Source organism: Oncorhynchus mykiss, chromosome 17 (genome assembly GCF_057628025.1).
Source record: "Oncorhynchus mykiss isolate SJ-2025 chromosome 17, ASM5762802v1, whole genome shotgun sequence".
NCBI classification, from domain to species: domain Eukaryota; kingdom Metazoa; phylum Chordata; class Actinopteri; order Salmoniformes; family Salmonidae; genus Oncorhynchus; species Oncorhynchus mykiss.
The window spans coordinates 3,253,457-3,278,038 of record NC_143038.1 but is presented as its reverse complement, the minus strand read 5'-3'; the positions used below and the strand labels follow the sequence as shown (position 1 = coordinate 3,278,038).

The window sequence follows — 24,582 nt, the reverse complement described above, 5'->3', positions numbered from 1 at the left end:
GACAAACCTACTTTAAGTAATTTAATTGTTCCTTTAAAAACAGCAACCGAAACAGTAGAATAAGCCTTGCAGAGGGGATTTCAAGATAGGAACTCACCGACAACACGGAAGGATAGTACAGTCCCATCATCGTATTTGTGCAAAAACTTGAAATATCAGTTTATCCTCTCTCCTTTCCTCCTCTCTATCCGAGTGCGTGTCCCCTGTCCAGCTCACTCTCCCGTCTATCTGTCGCTCTTCAGATTCAAAATCTCCCTCCTCTTCCCTCGCTCCATATACCATGCCAATCCCCCCTCCCCACCTCCTCCGCTCTCTCTGTCCCTGTCACTCTCCCTCGCTCACTTTTTTCCCTCTATTGTGCTTTCCTTTCCCTCAACCCCCAGCCTTCCGTTTTCTCTGTCGTGCCGTTGCCTGTTCACTGCTCATCCCTCTCTCCCTCAGATAGCATGATGCTCCCCAGCCACACTTCTTCCTCCCCTCCCTTTACGCCGCCTCCTTTCCCTTGCTGTCACACCTGCAAACTTTCCCCCTCCCCTACTTCTCTCTCTCCCACCGTGTCGCAGTATCTCCCTCCCCCCTGTTCTCTTTTTCTCCATGTAGGTGAGTTAAACTGGGGCTGCTCGCACCACTGGGAGACTGAAGAGCGAGAGAGAGAACAGAAGCTCTGTTTCCCTCCTTCCTCTCCTTTCTGTTTTTTCTCACACTCTCTCTTCGTCTCCTGCGTGACACTCTCTGGGCTCTTCCATCGGAAAGTCTTTGATCACCTCGTCTCATGCTGTCAGTGACAGTTTAGCAGCTCTTCCCCAGGGGGCTTTGTGAGCGACTTCTCATCGTCTCGTGTTTTTAACCTCTTCGGGCCAACATCCCCTCACGATACCGCCGTGGTCCAAATGGCTTTTTCCTCTATACCGCTTCCTTGAGCAAGAGTCATTTAAGAACAGACAAATTCTAGGTATTTTCAGTTAAAAGAGGCCATTGTTTTCCTTTAGCTACCATTCCACACTACACAGAGGTATACAGTAAGTGGACATGAGGACCGTCCATATTATTTTATTTAGCCACAGAACAACAACCAAGGATATAGAGATATTCAGAGAGTGGAATGGGAATATCCATTCTAGTAATTCTAATTCCAAGCATACATTGTCAGCCATGTAAAACGTTCACGACGAATGTCTCACGGCATCCGTAGTGAGCGGGGGATAAAGAGAGAGGGATGATGGGATTATGGAAAGAGCATAGAGGATGATATGAGGATTAACAACACCAACTAAACCACCTAATAACACAATCAGCCTCTTAAAAACACACCCAGGTAAACACACTGGACATACGGCACACACACAAACACATTTATAAGGTAGGCCCCTATGTATGGTTTTTATTATCATATGGGCTGTGTTGACTGCAGGGCACACACAGTTTGTATCTCAGTTACTAGTGTTTCCACTAGGATTTATTTCAGCAGCGGTGGCAAATACCTTATATCTGGTTCAAGTTTACATCGAAAAAGACCAAAAATTATTTCAAAATAAAATAATAATACATACAGTTGAAGTCAGAAGTTTACATACACTTAGGTTGGAGTCATTAAAACTCATTTTTCAACCACTCCATAAATGTCTTATTAACAAACTATAGTTTTGGCAAGTCAGTTAGGACATCTACTTTGTGCATGATAAGTAATTTTTCCAACAACTGTTTACAGGCAGATTATTTCACTGTATCACAATTCCAGTGGGTCAGACGTTTACATACACTAAGTTGACGAGTCCTATATCAACATAGCCTGAAATGCTGCTCAGCAAGGAAGAAGCCACTGCTCCAAAACCAGCATAAAAAAAAGCCAGACTACAGTTTGCCACTGCACATGGGGACAAAGATCGTACTTTTTGGAGAAATGTCCTCTGGTCTGATGAAACAAAAATAGAACTGTTTGGCCATAGTGACCATTATATGTTTGGAGGAAAAAGGGGGAGTCTTGCAAGCCGAAGAACACCATCCCCACCGTGAAGCACGGGGTGGCAGCATCATGTTGTGGGGATGCTTTGCTGCAGGAGGGACTGGTGCACTTCAGAAAATAGATGGCATCATGAGGGAGAAAAATTATGTGGATATATTGAAGCAACATCTCAAGACATCAGTCAGGAAGTTAATCTTGGTTGCAAATGGACAATAACCCCAAGCATACTTCCAAAGTTGTGGCAAAATGGCTAAATGACAACAAAGTATTGGCATGGCCACACACACACACACACACACACACACACACACACATATATATATATACACACACACATATACACATATATATATATATATATATATATATATATGAGCATATAGGCAAAACGCTGTAGTATATACTCAAAACAAACTATTATGTTTTAGAATAGTGAGGGAGAAATTGAAGCTACTGGCAGGACAGCTCTACGACATCCTCCATGCCATATCTATGTGCTTATCTTGATATTGAATTGAAATTCCTACCATATTTTTTGGCTATCCAAGGGCAAACAGGAAATAAAAATAAACCTAGAGAGCAACCATATGCCTAATGTAAAGCCATATTAACAAAGAGTAAACTTATATAAAGAAGGTTATTCAGAAGAGGTTGTGTGTGGAAAAAAACATTTCAGTTGAATGCATTCAGTTGTACAACTGACGAGGTGTCCCCCTTTCCCTTACATGAAGTTATCAGGCTCCCAATCAGAAATGATCTGAATCCACATCACCACCTTGTGGCTTGAAGAGCTTAGCAAATAACTTAAATATGTCGTTGCCCATATATGGAAAAGCACAATGGCAGACATAAGATCATGTAAATATATCATACAATATGCAAATGTCTCACATGTATGCAATTATGTTAAGGAGACTGTAGTCTTACCTGACTGTGGGTTGGGTATCCATGGTAACCAAGGGTCAGGGGGTCATTGTTCTGAAAGAGAAGAGAGCAGACATTTAAAAAACAAGGTCACCAACTACAAAGTTCACCAATTATTATTATTTTTTACATCGACGTTTGACCCGTTTGTGTCCGTTTTAAGTTGTATAATCTTCCCTCCTTTATTCTCTTTCCAGCCAATCATCCCTCTCTGCTCACCAGTATATTCCACGTTCCAGTTAATTGATGCATTAATGGCCACACTAATCAAATTAATTCTGCCTGTGCCTCACACACTCCTCTAGCTAGCTCCTCCACTCAATGTCCTGGTGTGTCCTCTTCCTCTCTCTTCTCACGCCAGTGGAGCTATTGTGTGTTCGTTAGGAGAGATAAGAGGACAGGGAGAGAGAGAGAGAAAGAACGAGGGAGGAGGGGGAGAAAAAGAGAGAGACTCGCCGTAACGCTTAAATCAGAAATAGGTCACAAGTGTCATGGAGTATACTGCCTCCCTCACATCATCTGCCCTGATGCAACCCACTGTCAGATTCCTCGCATTGATTTGCTCCGTTATAACTGGTGGTGTTGCAAGAGAGAAAATGGAAAGAGGGAGACGTAGGCTAGCTACCAAATATTTGGTGAGTAATTGCCTAGAGTCCTCATTAAGCTCTCCTCTTCCCCCATTGTGCTATCAGTTAATGTTAGGTTACCCAATGTTAATTAAGCTGCGACTGTCTGTTATAAAACACACTTGTAACGCACTTTAATCACACGCATAACACCATGTACTGGCATTTATACAGTGCTCTATCAAAATACGCCATGTGCTGGTTTTTACAATTGGATCAGTTTGAGGGGAATAAAATATATAGGCTTGGCTGTGTCTCGCTACATCAAAACCATCTCGCATTTCTGTTTTCCTCCTCCCTCATCTCCCTTTCATCTGGAACCAATGTCCCTCGCCTGTGTTGTCCCCGGAGGGAACACTTTGCTCCGCGCGCATCACAGCTTGAGCCCTCACAATGAGCGCTGTAGCCATCTACCTCAAGCCACAGGCGACGTTACACAAAACACTCCATCGTAATACTTTTTATGGAATTCAAAAGTAGAAAGTAGAGAGAAGAGTTGCTATGCTCGTTCACTGCTGTTTGAGTAAGTGTCCTGGAGAGCCAAAAATGTACTTAGCGAGAACAGATTTGAGGCAACAGTAAATTATTAATTGCCTTTTAGAAGCCTGACTAACATGAATAAAGTATAAACATCTATTTGAAACGGAGGGTAAATTCCCTGAACTGTGTTGTAGTCATGAAGGCAGACATGCAATAATACTAGGCAAATCCAGACATTTTTAAGGGGCACCGCAAAAATCGGATAATTATGTTGAAAGATCTAAGGGGGAAGGGCCGGGGTGAGACGGTAAAAACACATCTGGAATAAATATTTCTGGAATAGCTCAAAAAAAAAGGAGGGAGGAGTAGAAAGTGAGGGAGGAACCCGGGCTAGACGAATAGAGAGAGAGAAATAGGAATAGGGTTAAAAAAAAAAAAAAAAAAGTCCCAAGGAGATGAGGACTCCGTCCCAAATAGCACCCTATTCCCTACAAAGTGCCTATGGTCCCGGTCAGAGCAGTGAACTATATAGGGTGCCATTTGGGATGCTACCAAGAACAAAGACAGTAAGTCATACATAAGCAGAGTCATGCGCTTAATTTCCTTAAGGAGGAGAGGAGGAGGGAAGAGGAGAGGGGGAGGAAAGAGGAGAGCTGTCTGAACGGAACATGTCCACTCAGACAAACACTAATACACAAAAATATACGTGCACTCTCGCTCACATTCAGACACACACATGCTCTCTGGATAACAGCTTTGCTATAATCTAAACACACACAACGACCCAAAATACTCTCATAAATACACACACACCAGTTGTGCTACCCCCACACATTACAGCTAATCTACTAGAGTGACTCCATCTAGCATCTGTAGCCTTTTAAGAAACCATCCAAGTATGTAAATGCTACTTCTACTTATGCCTTCTGTCTTTGTCAAATGAACAAATTAAATGGGCTATTTCTGTTTAGAGGAGAAGCTGAATAAAAGCAGAGGACAAACTGAAGGAGGGGAAAAAGAGAGAGATGGAGAGAGCAATCAGGAGAAAGTAACAAGATGTCTTTAAGTCAACAGATGGTGAAAGGAGGGGGGGGGGGGGGGGGGGGGGGGACTCCAGGGGGGGGTGAAAAAGGACCCAAAACAGAGGTATGGGTTGAGAAGGGCACGGTGTGTGTGTGTCAAAGTGAACAGGAGTTCAGTTACTTCCAATGGTCCAAATTTCTCACTCACATCACCAGTTCACAGGATTGTGGTAATCCCTTGTACACATGGACCCAGTGCCCTCCCAAAACCACAGGTTGTGTGTGTAGTGGTGATTCTTTATTTTCACAGGCCACCTGGTTATTCACTCATCATTTGATACAGGATCACTTTCTTATGGCGTCGACTCCAAGTTGAAACCACATCAAATTTTATTCCATTTTTCCCAAAGAACATGAGGGCCAAGAAGGCATGAGGCACTCAAGAGGATGTGACTCTATTTCAACCACAGAGGCCTTACATTCTAAGCCAGATAGCCAGCCAGAGGATCCAATGGTGTATTCTAGCGCTCTATACTTCCCATTCTTGTCCCTTGACACAGAATACCTACACTTACAGTCCTATGCTTTTAGAGGGGCTTTAACTGGTTTTACGTGCAGCTCTTGGATCAATTTGAACTGTTCCTGCTGATGGTTGATGCTAGAACTGGGGCAGGAAAATCTGATTCTAGATCAGTTTATCAAGACAATGTCGACCTGTAATACACAGAAAACAAATGAACCCCTGCTACACAGAACCCAAAATAAACAACTTGGGGTTGAGTCAGTGAACCTGGTGGAGGAGACCGTCATCATCCTCTCGGAGAGAAATGGGACCAAAACGAAATAAATATTCTCAAACTCGGAGCAGGAGAGGAGAACATTTTTCTTGCTGACGTTTCATTCTATTTCGGTCGGGCGGACTGAAATAAAAGTACATCTGAGTGCTGCTGCTCACTACTCTGCTGACCTGGGTTCAAACACTATTCAAAATCATTCCAATTTCCAAACCATTTCATCTCTGCTTGATTGAGCTTGCCTGACTTTAAATGGACCAATTGAATAGCCCCAAATGTGTCAACCTGGCCCATCTGGCTCGCCGGGCTTGACTAGAGCAAAGGCACAAAGCATTTGAAAGATGTCAAATAGCTTTAAACCCGGGTCTGCTGCTCTGTGCTCCTCCACCTACATTAATGTTGTAGTCCAGTCATTCATACTGGCCGCTGTCACCCCAGGCGGGTCCCTATTAGGTTAGGGACCCGGGTCGTACGCTGCGTGACAGACGCAGGGAGCTCTGCATACGGAATCAAATTGGATCCGACAACCTCGACATCTCCAAAATCTCGATTTGCGGTTCTTATTCTAATTCTAACCCATGCATTTTGGATCGCAGCCAACGTGAAATATGAAGGAGGTTTTCAAAGAGCTATGCAGCTGCAGGGTAAGAATATGAAATAGCAGCTTCATAAGTGTACGATTCAGATAAACCCATTTAGGTTAGAGCTTTTATTGTTATGACTGAACTAGATGAGATTAATGATAAGGACTTTTGTGACTTTAAAAATGTGTAAAACAGCACAAGCACACTACTCCCTATTAGGGAATAGGTACCAATAGTCAAAAGTAGAGCACTATGTAAGGAAATAAAGGTCACATTTGAGACACGCACATCAACTACAATAGTGTCTATGACAAAGTGTGCAATGGCTGACGGTCCTCTGTTGTGTGATGGTGGAAAGGGATGGCTTATCACCATTACCACCACATCCCATTCTACTGGCATTAACCAGAGGTCAGAGGTCATGACGTGGTGTGACGAGCAGCATGCCAAACATTCTGTGATAACACCCAGTAGAGGGAAAGACAATGAGAGAGGGAGAGAAAGAAAGACAGTGGAAATGTTGAGAGTAGGAGAATGAGATGAGTGAGACGTGTCCAGTTACTGGACTACTTAAGGAATAACCTCACATAATAACACAACACTTTCCATGATTCATCCTACCCATGGGGGAGAGGCTGGGAGGGGGTGAGGCCGGGGAGGGGAAAGATACCCATGGGGGAGAGGCCGGGAGGGGGTGAGGCCGGGGAAAGAAGTTAGATTTGGAGAAATGCAATCATGCATTTATGAAGTCATTTCTTGGAAAGCTTAGCGCCACTCGTTTAAGGAAGGAGTGTTCAATATCTCTTAACCTACTTTCAGCTGAAATATTAATGGAGGCATCAGGTCAGGGGAATAAGAACACAGCACCGGTACCACGTATTCACTAAGTGGAAAATTATTAGCAGTACTCAATCTAATGTCGTAACAATGAACAGTCTGTATTATAAATAGTGTGGAAGCCTATTGATTACAATAGACAATAGGAATTTAAAGCAATGTCAATAAATGTACATCACCAGCTTTTGTAGCCAAAATATGATACTAAGCTCTACCGCCTGCATTATGCAGTGTGTGTGTGTGTGTGTGATTAATCCTTCCCCTGTAGATAGGGATCAGCGTGGTTCTAATGCCCCCTCCTGAATGAGCGGTGATCCCGTTAGCCTAGCGAAAAAAGCCTCTTTATTGCTGGTGATAGGGCAAATCTGCTCCCTACTACCAGGGAAGGGTGGAGGAGATCTACCAGGGAGGGGTATCTATGAGGGAGGGGTGGAGGGGGATTTACCAGGGAGGGGTGGAGGGAAATCTACCAGGGAGGGGTGGATGGGGAATCTACCAGGGAGTAGTGGGATCTACAAGGGAGGGGTGGAGGGGGATCTATGAGGGAGGAGAGATCTACCAGGGAGGAGGTGGGGGTCTTAGACCAACCCGAAGACTTTCAATACCTTTTTAGGAGCCAAGTGACCATTGATCCATACATACCTCTCCCTCCCACACAAACACATACTATCTTCCATCCATGCTGTCTGTTTTAAGTGAATTAGACACTATAAGATTGTCTTTCAGCACCCCTGTAGGAGAGTATCGTGGTGGACTGCCTCTAAAGACAGTCTCCCCCACTATTACACGAGGGCAGCAAACTCGTCAATGCCCCTCCATTACCGCTACTTACAATGGCAGAGAGAAGGGCATTTTACCTTTGGATGGATCGGTTAACTTCCCGCTGCAACTTAATGCAACATGATACATTTAGTGCATCACGTGACATCCTGCCTATGTATTTCTCTAGAGATGTGGAAAATGTGGGCATTTGACAGCACTGAAAATTACTGGGTAGCCGGGTCAATTTGATTTGGTTTAAATAAATCTGCTGTAATGATACTGGCAGTTCCATCATTAAGTGGTAAATGTCACCGTCAAGTGCAATAGACTAAAGCATGTGGGTTTGACTTGTTACAGTAGAACTAAAGGACTAAATACACAACAGGCAGTGATTGTATCCCAGTCATAGAATGGGACGTCTTTGTTTAAGGTCCCCCACCCCAACCCCCAAAAATAACACACGCAAACATTTCACTCCCATTATAAACCAAATACTATTAACACCAAGACGCCAGACGAAGTACGACTGTTTTAGCATAACAAAGGTTACTTTTGTTTACATTCCTGCTATTTGAAAACCTGCTTTTCTCAGTGATAGAGGCCAAATGCCGCTGCTTTCGACGGAGTATAATAATGTAACCGCTGGAGAAAGAGCATAGCCTGCATAACTAAGTAAACATGTTGTTGAATAGGCCTACACTACAATAACAAAGGACCTCTGAAGCATTGTATCGTTTCAGGAAAATGTCAGTTTTGTGTACACTTCAAAAGACATGGCAACATTGTAGCAGCCTCGTAGTCATCGATATTAATAGGCTATATATATATATATTGCTTGCCGAGTCCGCGGAGAGCTAAAATGCAGATAGGATACTGTAAACTACTACTAGGCTATTGTGTGGGTCAACTCGTACACCGATCTCTCTCGCGCTCTCTGGCGACACGCTAATTAATCACACCAATAAATAGATGAAAATGGTCGGAAGATAATTAGCCTAGCGACCTCATTCGAGTGCTATATTAAATAGTTTGGGTTAGTATGGTGTTTCCTGTGTGGTTTTAATGTCTACGGTAGCGAATAATTAGGCTATTAGCAGCCTATCTGGCATGAAAACACCAGTTTGAGATCAAAGCTATCTATAACAGCGCTTTGCTTTGTGTTTTGGCTTGAAAGCATGCAAATGGGTGTATTAATTCGAAAAACAGAGCAATTCAAATGCCCACTCCTCTCTCGGTTCCTTCTCACCTGGCCGACCTCTGCGACTACTCCAGATGCGTCAATCCGGGGACGCTTGCACTCTGCCCCGGCCGATTCCACAAGAGCGGTCGACGTCTGCGCGTCAGATGCTGGGTCTCCTCGCTTCATTCCCCGGACAGCTACACCAGAAGCCCCGGTCGAGTTGGGATGCACCCCGGCCATTGTGTCCTGGAGCTCTCGATCCCGGTCCATGATAGCCCGAGATACAGGCAGCATGATTGATGTTACGTCGGTCGACATTAACATTTAAAAACGCCTGATGTTCCCCGTCTAGTGCTAGAATTTTCACCTATCCTTTCTACCTTGGCCTCTGTCGAACTCTTTTCTGTGGTCAAAATTATGTTTGTAAGAAACCGATTGGGGTTTTATATAGTCTGTCCCTGTTATGAAACCCTTGATATTAAAGATTGATCAGATGTGTATAATCTTATCAAGTAATTCGATATAATTACTTATTTCTTTAAAATTAGTTGCTCTTACTGCCATTGATACGATGCAGATTACAAATAAATTCTATACAAAATTAGTAGTTAACGTTAATTGTCATCGGTTCATAGCCTTGTGTTTAGGCCTAGCCTACTAACGTTAGTCATGTAACGTTAAAGCAATATTCAGTCTGCAGAAGGCCTAGGCTATTTCATTGTTTTATTAACCTAAGTAATTAGCTACACTGCTTAATGATACTGTGCCTGGAATAATATGCCCATTCACCGTTGACCCCTTATTTGTGCCAGAGACAGAAATATTTTATGAAAATACATCAACATCCTACCTCAAGCGCAGGACTAAAATCACTAAACATGTCTTCCCTGACTGCTATTGCCTTTTTCAGTCTACTCGCCAGACTTTTTCGCATGGAGAGAGGGTTATTGAAAGTCAATCCTTAAGAACCATCTCCCCATGTTAGTCTTCCGTTCTGTGTTAGATGAATTCCCAAAACAAAAGACAACGGGGCTGCGGTATTTCCTTTACCGTCTTCCCTATATTTTTTTCCGTCCTTATCCCGGTGTATTCTTGCGGCGTGTACACTACAGAAAGGAAATTATCTTCCCTCCCCCTCTGTGCTCTCGTGTAGGGCCCTCCCTCGTTCCCCTTGGACGTGCGCCCTCCTATCTTCCGTTCTCTCCCTAAAAAAACGCACACACTAGCATGGCAGCCACAACAACAAAAAACGTAGTGTGCCGCAGTGCTTACAAACAATTAAAATGGGGGGTATGAGAGGGCCATGTTCATTTCCACAGCATTTTGAACCTAGACTTCTTTAACCAGCGGAATATGAATGACGCATGATTCGCGTGCTCCTCCTTTAAAATAGACTAAAGGCCTACTAACCTATGCTGTAGAATAAAATAAACATCTCGAAGGTGACATTACTCAGATAAAAGGTGCCATTGAGGTTATAACATGATTGTGCTCCTATTATTACACAACAGCCAGTTCAAGGTCTTCGAACCCCTCAACTACAAATCAAGAGCCTCAGGAGGGCATTCTCGATCCTGGTTTAGAGCTTGGCTGACACCCAGTGGTCAAAACTTATGATCTTCATGCGAATTAATGACTATGTATGTATAATATGGAAGAGGTCTGCTAACCTATATTCAAAAGCCATTTTAGACAGTAATCACATTGAATGCTATAATGTATGGAATAACATTGGATATCCAGAATGTTGATTCAGGCCGTTGTCTAGAACCGCCATAGGCGGAGTCAGTGTGAACGTAAACACTTGAGTACAGCACTGGAGGAGTCAGCTTCATGCCATCTAGACTAGACTGCCTGGGAGCAAGAAACACACAGTCTCCTTTTAAGGGGTTTTATTAGTGGTGAACGAGCAGCCTTGGGCCTGGAGATGAAAAGAGAGAGGGAGAGGAAAGAAGTTAGAATGGAAATGTATTAGTAAAGTTGAATCTGTTCCACTGACAAAGGGAAAATCGTACCAGTTAATCTTCCATGACTATTGCTTTCTGTCCATCTTTTCTCTGTGGAACAGAATCAGGAAATGCATTAGTCCTCTTAAATAATTAAAGTAGCCTTAATTACAAAACCATATTTTTGCTGTGTGGCACCACACGTCAGCCTTTTACTCAATTTCTGGGAATTAAATAATTATAATTAAAAAAAAAATCACATGCGAGTTATGGATGCATCCCAAATGGTACCCTACTCCCTATATAGTGCACTACTTTTGACCAGGGCTCTGCCGTGTCCATATTGGCTGAACATTGTGACCGTGCGGTTCCTTACAGTCACTGGCCAAAGCATCCCGCTACACACAGGCTGCCGTCCAGCGGCGAACACACTTCAGTAGAACACATGAAGTAGATCTGAGGGAAGGAGAGCGAGAACAGAGGAAAAGGGAGGGTCAGATGAGAAGCGAGTCAGCCACACCTACAGACAGAGCTGCTTTTACTGGCCTCTTTTTGCCTTTGGCTAGGTCTCAAGGCTCCTGTTGTTCATGGCCATTGATCATTTAAAAGGGCTAAATAGGTTAAATTAACGGAGGGAAACTGTCACGCACTGCCAGATCACTGAGAATGGAGCAAAGATAAACAGGGGAAGATGGCTACTTTAACTTAAGACAGCCATTGGCTCCAAGTTAAAAGCAGGGGAGCAGCCCTCACCTCTTCATGGTCCTCCAATGTCTGGGTCTGTCCAGAGGTGAGGAACTGGAAGGTGGAGATGGTGAACCTTCGTGTCTGGCCTTGGTGGAAGGGTGGGGGTGGAGGAGATGGGTGAGGCTTCTGAGAGGCCGGGTCCAGATGGTTAGGACATCTACGCAGAGGCGAGAATGTGGTTATTCAGCGCAACAAGAAAAACTCTGAAGATGCTTCCCTTTTCCTCCATCCCTGTGATCGTCTGCCCACTGACATGTGCAGTTTGTAAATGTTAAATAATATCATGTAAAATTACTTTAAATTGTACCCCAACATTTAGTGAGCTACAAAAGTATTGAAACAGTGACAAGTTTTGAAATTAAACAAGTCAATGACTGGAGGTTTCAGTGAAGACTGTCAGCTTTCATTTTTAGGGTATTTTCATCAATATCAGATGAAATGTTTAGAAATTACTGCACTTTTTGTATATTGTCTCCTAAAATGGGGGGGGGGGGAGATTCACTTGTGTATTAAAAGTAGTCAGTTTAGTATTTACATCCCATATTCCTAGCACCCAATGATTACATCAAGCGTGTTACTTCAAACTTGTTGGATGCATTTGCTGTTTGTTTTGGTTGCGTTTCAGATTATTTTGTGCCCAATAGAAATTAATGGTAAATAATTTGTGTCATTTTGAAGTCACTTATTGTAATGGTTAGAAGTTTGCATGTCGTGGGCGTATGATATTTGTGCGTCTAACTTTATCACTTACGATTCATTCAGGAATAGCCATAGCCATGGTAGCATCCACATTAATGTAGAAGTGTTAAGAAATATTATTATTATATATTATATTATTATTTACAATTAAAAAGTGTACATTATTTATCATTCATTTCTATTGGGCACAATATAATCTGAACAACCAAAACAGCAAATGCATCCAACAAGTTAAATGTAATCATTGGGTGCTAGGAATATGGGAGAAAATACTTAAACTGTTGACTACTTTAATACACATAAGTCAATTTGTCCTAATGTTTTTGGTCCCCTACAAAATAAAATAAAAAAAAGGGGGAGATTACATGCAAAAAAAGTGGTGTAATTTCGAAACGGTTCACCCGATATGGATGAAAATAACCTCAAATTAAATCTGACAGTCTGCACATTAACCTCATAGTATCATTCCAAATCATAAATGCTGGATTACAGAACCTGAAAAAAAATTGAAAATACATAAAAAAGTTTCACTGTCCCAATACTTTGAGCTCACTATCATAGTTGAACACAGACATGTAGGAGCCTAGAAGGTCAAAGGTAACCCTGCAGCGTACCCATTATAGAGGAGTACCCAGACAGTCTGTCCTGATCTGGGGTAGGCCACGCAGTAGTGTACCAGCAGGACCACTTTGTCATCTGGGGGGTTGAGCAGACGCACCTCAAGGTGTAAAGGTTTACCCAAGAGCATCTGCAGGGGCCGGTGGTACTGGGGGTAGAAGCTACTGTACTGCTCGTCTGGAGTGGAAGTGGGGGAAAGGGTGTTCATCCTTTCCAGGTGCTTGACAATGTTTCTTGGCATCCAAAGCAAATTGACATACTGTTAAAATGCTCTAAAAGTGATCTTTATACGTTTACATGCAAGACTGACCACTACCACTTGGAGTGTGGAGTTGGAGAAACCGACAGCAGCAAAATGGGTGAGATGTGTGAGCAACTAAAGCTGCGTACCTGTGGCAATCCTGAGCTGGACCCCCAACACGCCCTGGGCCTGAATGGAGGGGCCAAACGAGGGGGTCTTGACCAGGAAGCCAACACTCACCACAGAGCCAGGAGTGTACTGGCACTCAACCAGCAGCCTAGGAGCAACAGGAAAACAGTAGATATGGAGGCCACAACTCAGAAACTTCATACGTTCCTACACTGAAAAAAATATAAACTCCATTCCTATGGAATACGTCAATAAGATAATGCATTGAATTATTGTTGTTCTCTCGTTTGACCGGAATGTGTTTTTCTTTGCCAAGTAACAGTGAAATGAACAGCCTGTGAACCCCAGTGGGGGTTTATATCTGACCTGATAGGAGAATCTCTGGTGATGGTCCCATAGTTGAGGGTGATTGACTGGACCGTGTTGATGATCTCCACCATGTAGATTACCGTTTGGCCAACCTCCTGTTCGAACAATAGGGTCCAGTTCAGTAGGGAGAAAACGTTTTCAAACTGAACTTGTCCAATTACAAACACAGATTGATGTTGAAAACTTGATTGCTGACATGCAAAACATTTTGGGACTGTATCAACTGTAGACTAATGAAATACCAAAACATAGTTTGACTGAATGTTCCTTTAAGCCCAGTGCCCTCCAGAGCACACAGATTCTGACATTTTCGAGAGCAATGTTAATGAAGTGCACCCATTCAGTAACCCATGAGGCTCAATGGAGTCCCAACCATTGCTAATCAATCCGACTTTAAAAAATTAACTCAAACTGTACAAGATTTTTTTAAAAAAGGGCCACTCACGTATCTGTGGGCCCCGCAGCCGCCCAGTGGGATCTTGAACAGGGCGTAGTCTGGAGTCACCCTCTGAGGGGCGCAGGTGGGGTTGCCAGCGGCAGTGAGCAAAGCAGGGGACAGAGGGGGGTCCGTGAGGGAGGCGGGCACCGAAAAGACAAAGTGGCGGTCCAATGTGCATTCTGGGAAAGAACACGTAAACACTCTGGGTTAGCTAAAGGTGGATCTAGAGTGGCATTCCCCAAGGTTTTGACTGATATTGGGACCCTATATATCTCAAACAATAAAATGTATTGCAGGGGTGAATCTTAATGGTATTTTCTTGATTCCTTGTGTCCTCTTCCTGCATTGGAGAAGGTCAGGAACGGACAAAAGAATCAAGAAAATACAAATTGTGATTCATTTGGGGTTATACTTACCATCCATGGAGTAGTAGCAGGCAGAGGGCTTGGTGCTGTAGCAGCAGCCCAGAGAGAGACACTCTGCCTGGGATAGAGGGCGGCGGCCGCAGGGGAGGCGCTGGTCACTGGGAAGGTTACACTCTACAGGGGATACACAGGAAATGTCAATGGACAGGATTGACCAGTAATCTGAATGAGCTGGATATAACATCCCTTTATTTCCAGTCAGACAACACAGGACAGGTAAGGCTCAACGCTCGCTCACCATTAAAAACAAATTAAGCAATTTTAAAAAGATAGACGTTTCAGCCATTTTTGAATTTTTCTACCTTTAACTAGGCAAGTCATTATTATTTTTTTTTTAACTAGGCCTTTAGGCCTTTATTTAACTAGGCAAGTTAAGAACAAATTCTTATTTTCAATGACGGCCTAGAAACAGTGGGTTAACTGCCTGTTCAGAAGGACAGATTTGTACCTTGTCAGCTCGGGGATTTGAACTTGCAACCTTCCGGTTATTAGTCCAACGCTCTAACCACTAGGCTACCCTGCCACCCCATTAAAGCAATCAGAATGAGGATAACCTGTTATGTTTCTACCTTGATGAGAAACGGGTATGGAAACTGGACAGGACAACTGGGCCTTTCCTTTTTGTCCATTCAACGTGGAGTAAATCACATCTATGCGGTGCTCTTTACCCTGTTAGGAACAAAGATAGGAGTCAGTTTAGCCTTTTAAACCATAATGAATGAGATTACACAGACTGGGAGGACCTGATCCTTGATCAGCACATAAAACACACCTGGACAGTCATGTGACAAGAGTTGAAGGGGAGGTTCAGGGTGATCATGCCATCCTTTCCCTTGCTTGCCACATACCCACAATGCTCTGGGGCATCCATCAGGCTCATCTCAATCCCTTCGATGTCTGAGAATGATTTGTAGCCATTATTGCACAATCACTAAGACATTTTGAAAATAAATGCCCATATTTTGTGTAACAAAGCCATTATTTACATTTAAGACAAAACTGCAGTTCTGGTGAAACATCGTATGGTACTGCATAAACACACATTTCCCCCCCCACCCCAATAAACTGAAGAGAAAAAAGCTTAGGTCCTCTCAACCACGTTAGAATTCAACTCATGCAGGGATGACAACCATATGCACCTGAAACACACACCATCCCCCAACAGACACACACACACTTACCCTTGACAACGACTCCAGATATGGGACCTGGGGGAAGCTCCACCCTCATGTGGCGAGCAGAGCAGAAGACGTGTGGCTTGGGGGGAGTGGGAGGCCTGGTGTGGGTCGTCGTTGGGAGGGTGGTGGTAGTGGTGTGGGGTGATTGGGTCCCAGTTGACGGGCAATGGAGCTCCAGAGATCTGTATTGCCCCAGGACTGTGTCCCAAAACTTCAGGGGGAGGGAGAGCTGGTGTGGGTTGAGGGCCTGGATGAAAAAAGGAAACGTTGGGTTTAACAGCCAAAACCAACAACTTCCACTTCAATGGGCCACATCAAAATAGCAAACGGAGGTCCATTTTCACAGCAAATACTGCGAAATGAAAACAGGGTTATAGTCACCAAGCAACAAATGGAAGAAAACTGACAAACAGGGAGGGACTATCTGAACCTGTCCAAAAAGGAACTCATTTTCCGTTGCGAAACGCTTTGCTTCATTTTCTACTCTGTGCAGTAATGAACACGTCCCAGATTTAAGTTCTGGGGGACTCACCATAGCCTGGCTGTGGCAGGCAGGGAGAGGGGAATGGAGGATCACTCCACCACCCTTACTCAACTGCAGGATGTATCTACAAGCCGCCGGGGCACTGGAGATAGACACCCAGCCATTCATCTGATCTGAAAAGAGCAATGCAATTCACATGCAAGTCAGTGAGCATTAATGTAATAAAAGTGAATCATGGGCCCGTGTTCTTCCTGATTGGGTCGTATGGTCAATTTAAACAGCAGCCCACGTCACAATTGGAGGATAGACGGGTCTAAAATCCGTTCCTTTATAGATACACAATGAAGCAATCAATGCAGCAGTTAGTACATCAAATAAGGGAAGGCCAATTGTGTTTCTGGACATCACAAACACCGACCATGTGGCGAGCAGAGGGACATTCTGACCTTTGACCTGGATGGAGTCCAGGAGAGCAGAGGGCAGCGACACCATCATCTGCCCAGCTAGACAGTGGAGGGAGGGCTGAGGGGAGAGCCCAGGAGAGAGGGAGGGCTGAGGGGGGAGAGTAGGGGTGAGGATGGACATCCAAGGAGTGAGAGTAGTAGTGGACGATATGGTCCTGGAGGAGGGTGAGGGGGTGGTTGGTGAGGTCTGGGGTGGTTGAGTAGCACCAGGCAGAGCTGCGCCTGTGGAGGGAAGGGCTGGGGTGGTCAGAGTGGGGCTGGGCGTCAGGTAGAGAGGATATGGGTGGTGTGGCACATCCACAGGATATGGATAATAGCTACAGATGGTATGGGCAGAGGGAGAGCAGGTGACTGGCTGAGGGTAGTGGTGGGGAGGGTAGACCGTGGACATTGTAGGGTCCTGAGGACCTGAAGGGAGAGTCTGGGGAGGACTAGCTGTGACAGGGCTAGGCCCTGGGGTAGGTGAAGGGTAGTAGATGGGTATGAAGGGATAATGGTGAGGACCAGAAGGGGGGTAGTAAGGACCATAGGGGTAATAGTATGGACCCACAGGCCATTTAGGAGGTTGGGTATAGGGATCAGGATTGGGGCTCCCAGTAGCAGACATGGGCTCTTCAGTAATCAGGGCCTGATTGGTCAAGTGGACCCCATATGGGTCATTTGGATCTGCAGGTGGTTTTGGAGGTTGGAAAACGGGTGATGAAGGTTTGGATCCAGAAGGGGGAGGAGGAGATCCGGTAACAATGGGGTAAGAACGACGTTCAAAGGCAGTAGGTGTTATAGGAAGAACAGGTTCAGTATCGAGAGGTGGAGGAGGTTGTTCGGTATAATATTTAGTAGAAGGTTTGGTATAAGCGGCGGAAGGAGGAGAAGGTTTGGTATAAGCGGCGAGAGGAGGAGGAGGTTTGGTATAAGTGGCAAGAGGAGGAGGAGGTTTGGTATAAGCGGCAAGAGGAGGAGGTTTGGTATAAGCGGCGAGAGGAGGAGGAGGTTTGGTATAAGTGGCAAGAGGAGGAGGTTTGGTATAAGCGGCAAAAGGAGGAGGTTTGGTATAAGCGGCAAAAGGAGGAGGTTTGGTATAAGCGGCAAAAGGAGGAGGTTTGGTATAAGCGGCGGGATGCGGTGGTCGGATAGCTATAAGAGGAGTAGGATAAACAACAGAAGGACGGTGGACACCAGGGGCGATTTCATTATAATAGTAGAGCATGGGATCGTGGGTAGGGGGCGGGGAGAGGTAAAAGGAGTCACGGTGGTCTCCAGAGCCGTAGGGGTGATTCCCAGGCCCCATGGGGAAGAAGGGCTGCTGGTCTGGGTAACTCCCTGGGAGAAGCTGATGGGAGCCAGGGTATGGTTCGTGACCAGGGTGGAGGAGAGGGTGATAACCAGCTCCACCGTAAGGGAAATGGTGAATTTGGGGATACATGCCATGAGGGAGGTGGTGGGGGAACGCAGGAAGTTGGGGCATCTGTTCCTGGGCTGGGGGTTGAGTATAAGGGGTGATGGGTGGAGAGGTAAGGGGAGGGCTGGTGGAGGGAGCAAAAGTCACAGGGTCAGGTATCTGCTGCTGCGGGTCACCAGGAGAGAAGGGTTGAGAAAATGGAGGAGAGGGAAAAACGGGAAATGGAAGAGGGTGGTGTGAGGGGCAGGAGAGGATGAAGTCCTGGCTGTCCAATAGGACCAGTCGATGAACTCCATTCTGGAAGAGGAAACATTTTATTTATATAGAAGCTCAATTCAATGCTAGAGTGGACTCTAACTTAAACTGAATGATTGAGTATCAACTTCCTACAACTTACTCCGATGGTCACACATGGGGCTGTAAAGGGAACATAAAATATGATGTCTTCTGAGTGGGTCTCCACTTGGTAGGCACACTGTTCAGACACAAACGGCACCCACTTGCCGTTCTCTGTTAGGGACAGAGAGAGAATGAATGAGTCATAATCCAAATGGGAACATGAGCAGAACAAGCCAACTCACCTATGACCTGTAGTGTGTGTATGACCTCCTCCCGTCCATGTATCTGGATGGCCATGCCAAAGTGGGAGCAGAGTACTGAGGGGACAGGGTTTGGGGGGACAGGGTGGGGGACTGGGCAGATGATCTTCACAGGGCTGCCCCACCACAGCATGGGCAGGACATAACTACCATGCTGATAGGGGGCAGGGAGAGAGTGAGGGAAGAAGAGAGGGGAGAGACAGACAAAGAGCACAGAGTGATTAATCGCATGTTCTAGTATGTACAAAAGCAGGGTGGATTGTAGCGTGAATGGACAGGAGGCAGTCTGACTGGAGGTTTCTAAGAGGAACAGAGCATCAAGGCTGAAATAACATTTTTGCAGCTACCTACAGTATTCACTTTGAGATGTTGATATTTTGGTTCATTAATATTAGTATTTTCAGAAGGTAAAAAAATCCATTTAAAATTCTCTTCACTTTATCAAACTACAGTCAGCCTTCTAATTCATTTTAAGCACTTAAAATGGACAAAGGTCAATCATTTCAAATCTCTACTTTACATTACACAATTTAAAAATCAATTTCATAGAGTGTTACAAACTGGACTATATTTAGTAACTTACTTTGAAGAGAAGATGGTGATTTGGTCTAAATAGGCATTTGGCAGTCTAATTTCAGTGTACTGTCTAACTGCCATTTCTCAAAAGTCAGACTACCCACACGCCAACTCACTTTTCTCAGCTTCACCGTAGGGATGGTGCCAGGTTTCCTCCAGGCATGACGCTTGGCATTCAGGGAAAATAGGTCAATCCTTGGTTTCATCAGACCAGATAATCTTGCTTCTCAGGGTCCTTTAGGTGCCTTTTGGGAAACTCCAAGCGGGCTGTAATGTGCCTTTTACTGAGGAGTGGCATCTATCTAGTCACTTTACCATAAAGACCTGATTGGTGGAGTACTACAGAGATGGTTGTCCTTCTGGAAGTTTCTCCCATCTTCAGAGGAACTCTGGAGCTTTTTCAGAGAGACTATCGGGTTCTTGGTCACCTCCCTGACCAAGGCCCCTTCTCCCCCAGATGGCGCAGTTACCCTTCCCCAGATCTGTGCCTTGACACAATCCTGTCTCGGAGCTCTACGGACAATTCCTTTGGTTTGGTTTGGTTTTTGCTCTGACATTAACTGTCAACTGTGGGACCTTATATAGACAGATGTGTGCCTTTCCAGATCATGTCCAATCAATTGAATTGATCACAGCACAGGTAGACACCAATTAAGTTGTAGAAACATCTTAAGGATGACCAATGGAACCAGGATGTACCGGAGCTCAATTTCGAGTCTCATAGCATCAGGTCTGAATACCAATGTTAATAAGATATTTTTAATACATTTGCCAAACCTGTTTTCGCTTTGCCATTATGGGGTACTGTGCGTAGATTGATGAGGAAATTTCTTACATTTAATCCATTTTAGAATAAGGCTGTACATAACAAAATGTGAAGTCAAGGGGTCTGAATACTTTCCAAATGCACTGTATATTCTCCAGGCTTACCCAGAGAGAAATTGGTGATATTAAAAAAATCATTTAAAATAATTTCTACATACATATTTAATTGGAAAATGGACAATCTGCTATGGACAGAATGTGCATTTTTAGGCTGACTTCAAGTTGTCCAGAAATGTATTTGCACGATATGCAAATATGTGCATATTTAATGACAACACATCATTAGCACATTTGAATACAAAAAAGGTATAGTTGAGTCTACAGTCAACTGGTGAAAGTGGATTGTGATATGATTGGGGGGGGGGGTTTACCCTTTCTTTTGGGGGTGTGGGACTTGGCTTTAAGCAACCTGGGGAAAATATTCTACCTCCTGCATGATGTAGCAGCCATCGTATGGTGCCATCATCACCATCTCTCTCCAGGTAGTCTTCACATGGTAGCCACAGGACGGCGGCAGCTGGAACAGGGAGATGGGAGAGGCGCCCGCTGGAACGATAAACAGGGGCATATTCAATATTCAGGAACCTACCCAAATTTGTCCTATATAAACCTGTTTGCTTCTTAAAAACAGTAAATGGCTTCCATAATGAATACTTAAGGGCCAGGAGTTTCCAGACCACATGACCTTGCCAGGAATAACTCCTGCAAAACGTTTGCAACAGAATTAGTTTACTCTAGGAACCAAATGAATAGAAACTAGTTTATTGGAAAATATTCAGTTTGAAGTAAATGGTTTCCGTTGCAAAATGTTTTGCAACAGAATCTGCTAAATAAATACACTCCTGGCCCCAGACAACTAAACTAATGAGCCCATTTAATTATATTCCATAGCAAGTCAGTGATGCTTTCGCATTGTGGTAAAGTTCTTTTAGAAATATTGGGTGGGTCTCCAACGCTTACCTCTATCCACCAGTAGATGTGTGTATCCTCGTCCAGATGCAGTGAGCATCATGAGGTTGTCATTACACTGGACCAGAGGCCTCATCGACAGCCATTCACTGGAGTGGGGGTTGTGGTCAGCTGATGGACCATAGACCTTCCCTTGAAAACCATGGCCTTCAAAACCTATTGGATAAAAGGAGAGATCTTTATCCATGGCCAAACACCAATTTAAAATGCATATACTACTGTTAAGATGTCCTAATATATGTGATATTAACCCACGACTGCTTGACCTCACGCAGTTCCAACTCCATCATCAAGTTTGCTGACGAAACGACAATAGTAAGCCTGATTACAAACATCGAAACAGCCGACAGGGAGGATGTTGGCACGGTCTGCATGGTGCCGAGTAAACAACCGCTCCGTCGACATCAGCAAAACAAAGGAGCGGGTTGTGGACTTCAGGAAACAGGCTGGGCACCGCCATGGAGACAGTAAAAAAAATTAAAAGTTTATTGGGAAGGTGAAATGGTTAAACCACATAGACACCTTGGTTAAGAAGGCACGACAGCAACTCTTCAACCTCAGGATGCTGAAACCCCATTGAGAGCATACTGTCGGGCAGCGTAACAGCCTGGTACAGCAAGGTGCTACGCTCAGTCGAACCCACCATTGGGTGCACACTGTCTGACCTCCAGGACACCTACAACACCAGGTGTCGTAGGAAGGCCAAGGTGATACATCTGAGATCCCAGCCACCTGAGCCAAGGCCTGTTCTCCCTGCTTCCATCACTCAGACAAGGGCAGTACAAGAGCATCAAGGTAAAAACTGGTAGACCAACCTTTTGGTTCTACCCCCAGACCATCTGGCTGCTGAATAGTCACCTACCTGCTCCCCTGTCACTCTCCTTAAACATGTACTCTGCCAATTAACATTTACCATTGTTAGTGTTATGTATATATTTTATTTATATTCTTTATTGTTAAATTTAGATTTCACTTTGACCTGCATTGTAGGAACTCAGAGTTGAAGATTCACATTTACAGGGTTGCAGGTGTAATTACAGGGTACATGCGACTATTACACTTGAATCTAATAATAGAAAACAGGTTCACCTTTGAAGACTGCCTGATGTCCAGCATTGTAATCCAGAGATCTTTTCTGGACATTGAAACCATTACGCACATTCAAAGGCGCCCGCAAATCAGTTGACTTTAGATCAATGTTGGGTTGAATCGAATTATTTATGGAGTTCTCAGGAGCGTCAATGGACTCTGCACTCGGTTCTTGAATGCTGGAATTATTAACAGTAGGTCGAAGATTGCGCCGAAGAATGGCCATTCCGCCAAGGTACTCAGATTTGTGCTTGGCGTCTTGTTTTGTGTTGATCCCCCGCTCTCTGTCAGCATTTGACGCCTTTTCATGATCCGCAATAAAACCATTGAGAACAAACTTTTCTACACTCAACGCACCACAGAACATCAAGTTAGAAAAAGCTACAGTTATTATACATAAAAACACAACTATGTTTCTCTTCTGTTCGGAAGACATCGCCAGATTGATGCTTCTGCGCATGTGCGCATAGAGGCCAACGCGCAGGTAAAATCAACTGCAGGGCAATAAATTAGGCCTAATTAGTGAGGACCAATCAGATGGCAGCTCGTTATGAAAAAGGCTGATTCCGTCTCAATTAACCTTATTACAACAAAACGTTGATAGGAATTTTCCAACAAATTTCTCAACATTTCCAAAAAGCTGTCGGTCCTTTTTGAAAAAACATGCAAGTCTAAGGCTGTGTCTACACTTGACCCTTACATGTGACTTCCGCTATCAGAATCGCAGTGGAGATTGAAGAATCCATTGAAAAGACATGTCTAGACACACAAAAGTCGCATTGTGTTCAAGGGGTCAGGGATGCATTGGCACTCCCTAGTAGGAGCAGTCCTCCATTGGAATGAATGGAATTTGACAGTATTTCAATTTAATATTTCAATGACAAAATTACATTTATTTAAGTATTTTTTGTTGTAAGTGGGGACTGTAACATTAGTACTCTCTAAAAACAATAGAAAATGTTTTATATATAAAAAATACAAATAATGTTTAGCTAACATAATATAATTGAAAAGTATATATTGAAGTGTCTGTAATAGAATAAACGTGTCAAAAGAATGTAGACATTAATAAATTACTTTCTATAGATTCCTAAATCTTTTTTTTTTTTTACAGTTTACATCTTCAATATGGCGCCTCCTTTCAGTCATACAGCGTTTATGCACGTCATTGTTCTGGACGCAATCAGGCAACCGAAAGCGCATACAGTGGGTGACGTCAGCAACACTCCGCTCACAAGTGTTTTGAGAGAAACAACCCCATTCCTAGTGTATGAGGAACGTGTTTGCTGGCTTCATAAATGCTAACTAGCTTATTTAGAAAAAATGTTATTATATTAACCTGTTTGCAAACCCTTTAGCTTTGCTGGCTAGTTACAGAGGTTAGCTGGCCAGTTAGCTTCAGTAGTTGGCTAAAGCCATCAAGTTGTTGTGTTATCAGATTTAGCCTGTTCCATCATCTGCAGAATGCACTATAGTGCGGGAAAGAAGGAATCCCGCCACAACCTGGACATGGTAGAAACATTTAAATGTAGATGCATGTGGAGTTCGTAATTCCATGATCAGAATAACAAAGCAGCATTTACTCTCAAGTCTAGACACAGCCTACTGCGTTTAGACAGGCAGGAAATTCTGATTTTTTTTTTTTACATGAATTGGTCTTTTGACCAATCAGATCAGCTTTGAAAAAGAGCCGTTGTGAAACGATCAGATGTGATTGGTCAAAAGACCAATTACTGGAAAAAGATCAGAATTGGGCTGCCTGTCTAAACGCAGCCTTAGTAAAACCTCAAGGGGGATTCATGTTATGAGTTTCATACACACATTAGTGATTTACTAGGCCTCAAGTTATATGCACATCTCAAAGTTTGTCTAGGCCTATGGGTTCATTTGATTGTGCGCATTTCACAGTATGATCATCAGGACCTCAGATAAATTAACTGCACAACTGCACCGCCCACAACCGCAGGGCTCTCCGGAGGGGGGGTGCGGTCTGCACAATGCATCACCGGGGACAAACTACCTGCCCTCCAGGACACCAACAGCACCCGATGTCACAGGCCAAAAAGAGACTGAAAAACAGCTTCTACCTCAAAGCCATCAGACTGTTAAATAGCCATCACTAGCACAGAGAGGCTGCTGCCTGTCACACCCTGTTCTGTTTCACTTGTCTTTGTGATTGTCTCCACCACCCTCCAGGTGTCGCCCAATTTCCCC

The 24,582-nt window shown here is 44.1% G+C and overlaps 2 protein-coding genes across 23 annotated transcripts in view; both read right to left on the bottom strand.

The window, feature by feature from the left end:
- The window catches only part of LOC110493465 (RNA binding protein fox-1 homolog 2), a 33,489-nt gene extending 22,898 nt beyond the window's left edge, over nt 1–10,591 (bottom strand). For 10 of the 21 annotated variants that reach the window (XR_016487686.1, XR_016487688.1, XR_016487687.1 and 7 more), the window contains exons 1-2: nt 9,239–10,591; nt 2,891–2,941 (exon numbers count right to left, since the gene is read on the bottom strand). Coding sequence is in view for 11 of the 21 variants with exons in the window: in XM_021567757.3 (XP_021423432.1) it covers nt 2,891–2,941; nt 9,239–9,496 (309 nt within the window). In the remaining 10 variants the exon portion in view is untranslated. Of the gene's footprint in view, nt 1–97; nt 449–2,890; nt 2,942–2,997; nt 3,454–9,238 lie in introns of those variants that run through there. The other 11 variants (XR_016487691.1, XM_090204524.1, XM_090204525.1 and 8 more) reach the window with 7 other exon arrangements.
- Nucleotides 10,592–11,052: 461 nt separating this feature from the next.
- Nucleotides 11,053–22,848, bottom strand: LOC110493464 (uncharacterized). Of its 2 annotated transcripts, XM_090204518.1 has the most exons (19): nt 22,369–22,848; nt 21,271–21,435; nt 20,738–20,856; nt 18,892–19,063; nt 18,708–18,820; nt 16,894–18,607; nt 16,496–16,620; nt 15,967–16,210; nt 15,558–15,682; nt 15,355–15,454; nt 14,777–14,899; nt 14,367–14,539; nt 13,919–14,016; nt 13,573–13,700; nt 13,179–13,359; nt 11,872–12,022; nt 11,495–11,574; nt 11,188–11,229; nt 11,053–11,093 (listed from the first exon to the last, which is right to left on the bottom strand). In XM_090204518.1, exons 1-17 carry the CDS (start codon nt 22,826–22,828, stop codon nt 11,497–11,499), a joined length of 4,269 nt encoding a protein of 1,422 aa, XP_090060644.1. In that variant the 5' UTR covers nt 22,829–22,848; the 3' UTR covers nt 11,053–11,093; nt 11,188–11,229; nt 11,495–11,496. The 2 variants fall into 2 exon arrangements, with proteins under 2 accessions (XP_090060644.1, XP_021423427.3); XM_021567752.3 differs by having other exon boundaries at nt 11,053–11,574.
- Nucleotides 22,849–24,582: the final 1,734 nt, after the last annotated feature.

Excerpts from the sequence above, each read along its gene's own strand:
- LOC110493464 (XM_021567752.3), bottom strand. The coding sequence starts at position 22,828 with ATGCGCAGAAGCATCAATCTGGCGATGTCTTCCGAACAGAAGAGAAAC. Across the intron at positions 16,211-16,495 it reads CCTGCCACAGCCAGGCTATG|GCCCTCAACCCACACCAGCT; the intron begins GTGAGTCCCCCA and ends TTTTTCATCCAG. Across the intron at positions 15,683-15,966 it reads ATCTGGAGTCGTTGTCAAGG|ACATCGAAGGGATTGAGATG; the intron begins GTAAGTGTGTGT and ends AATCATTCTCAG.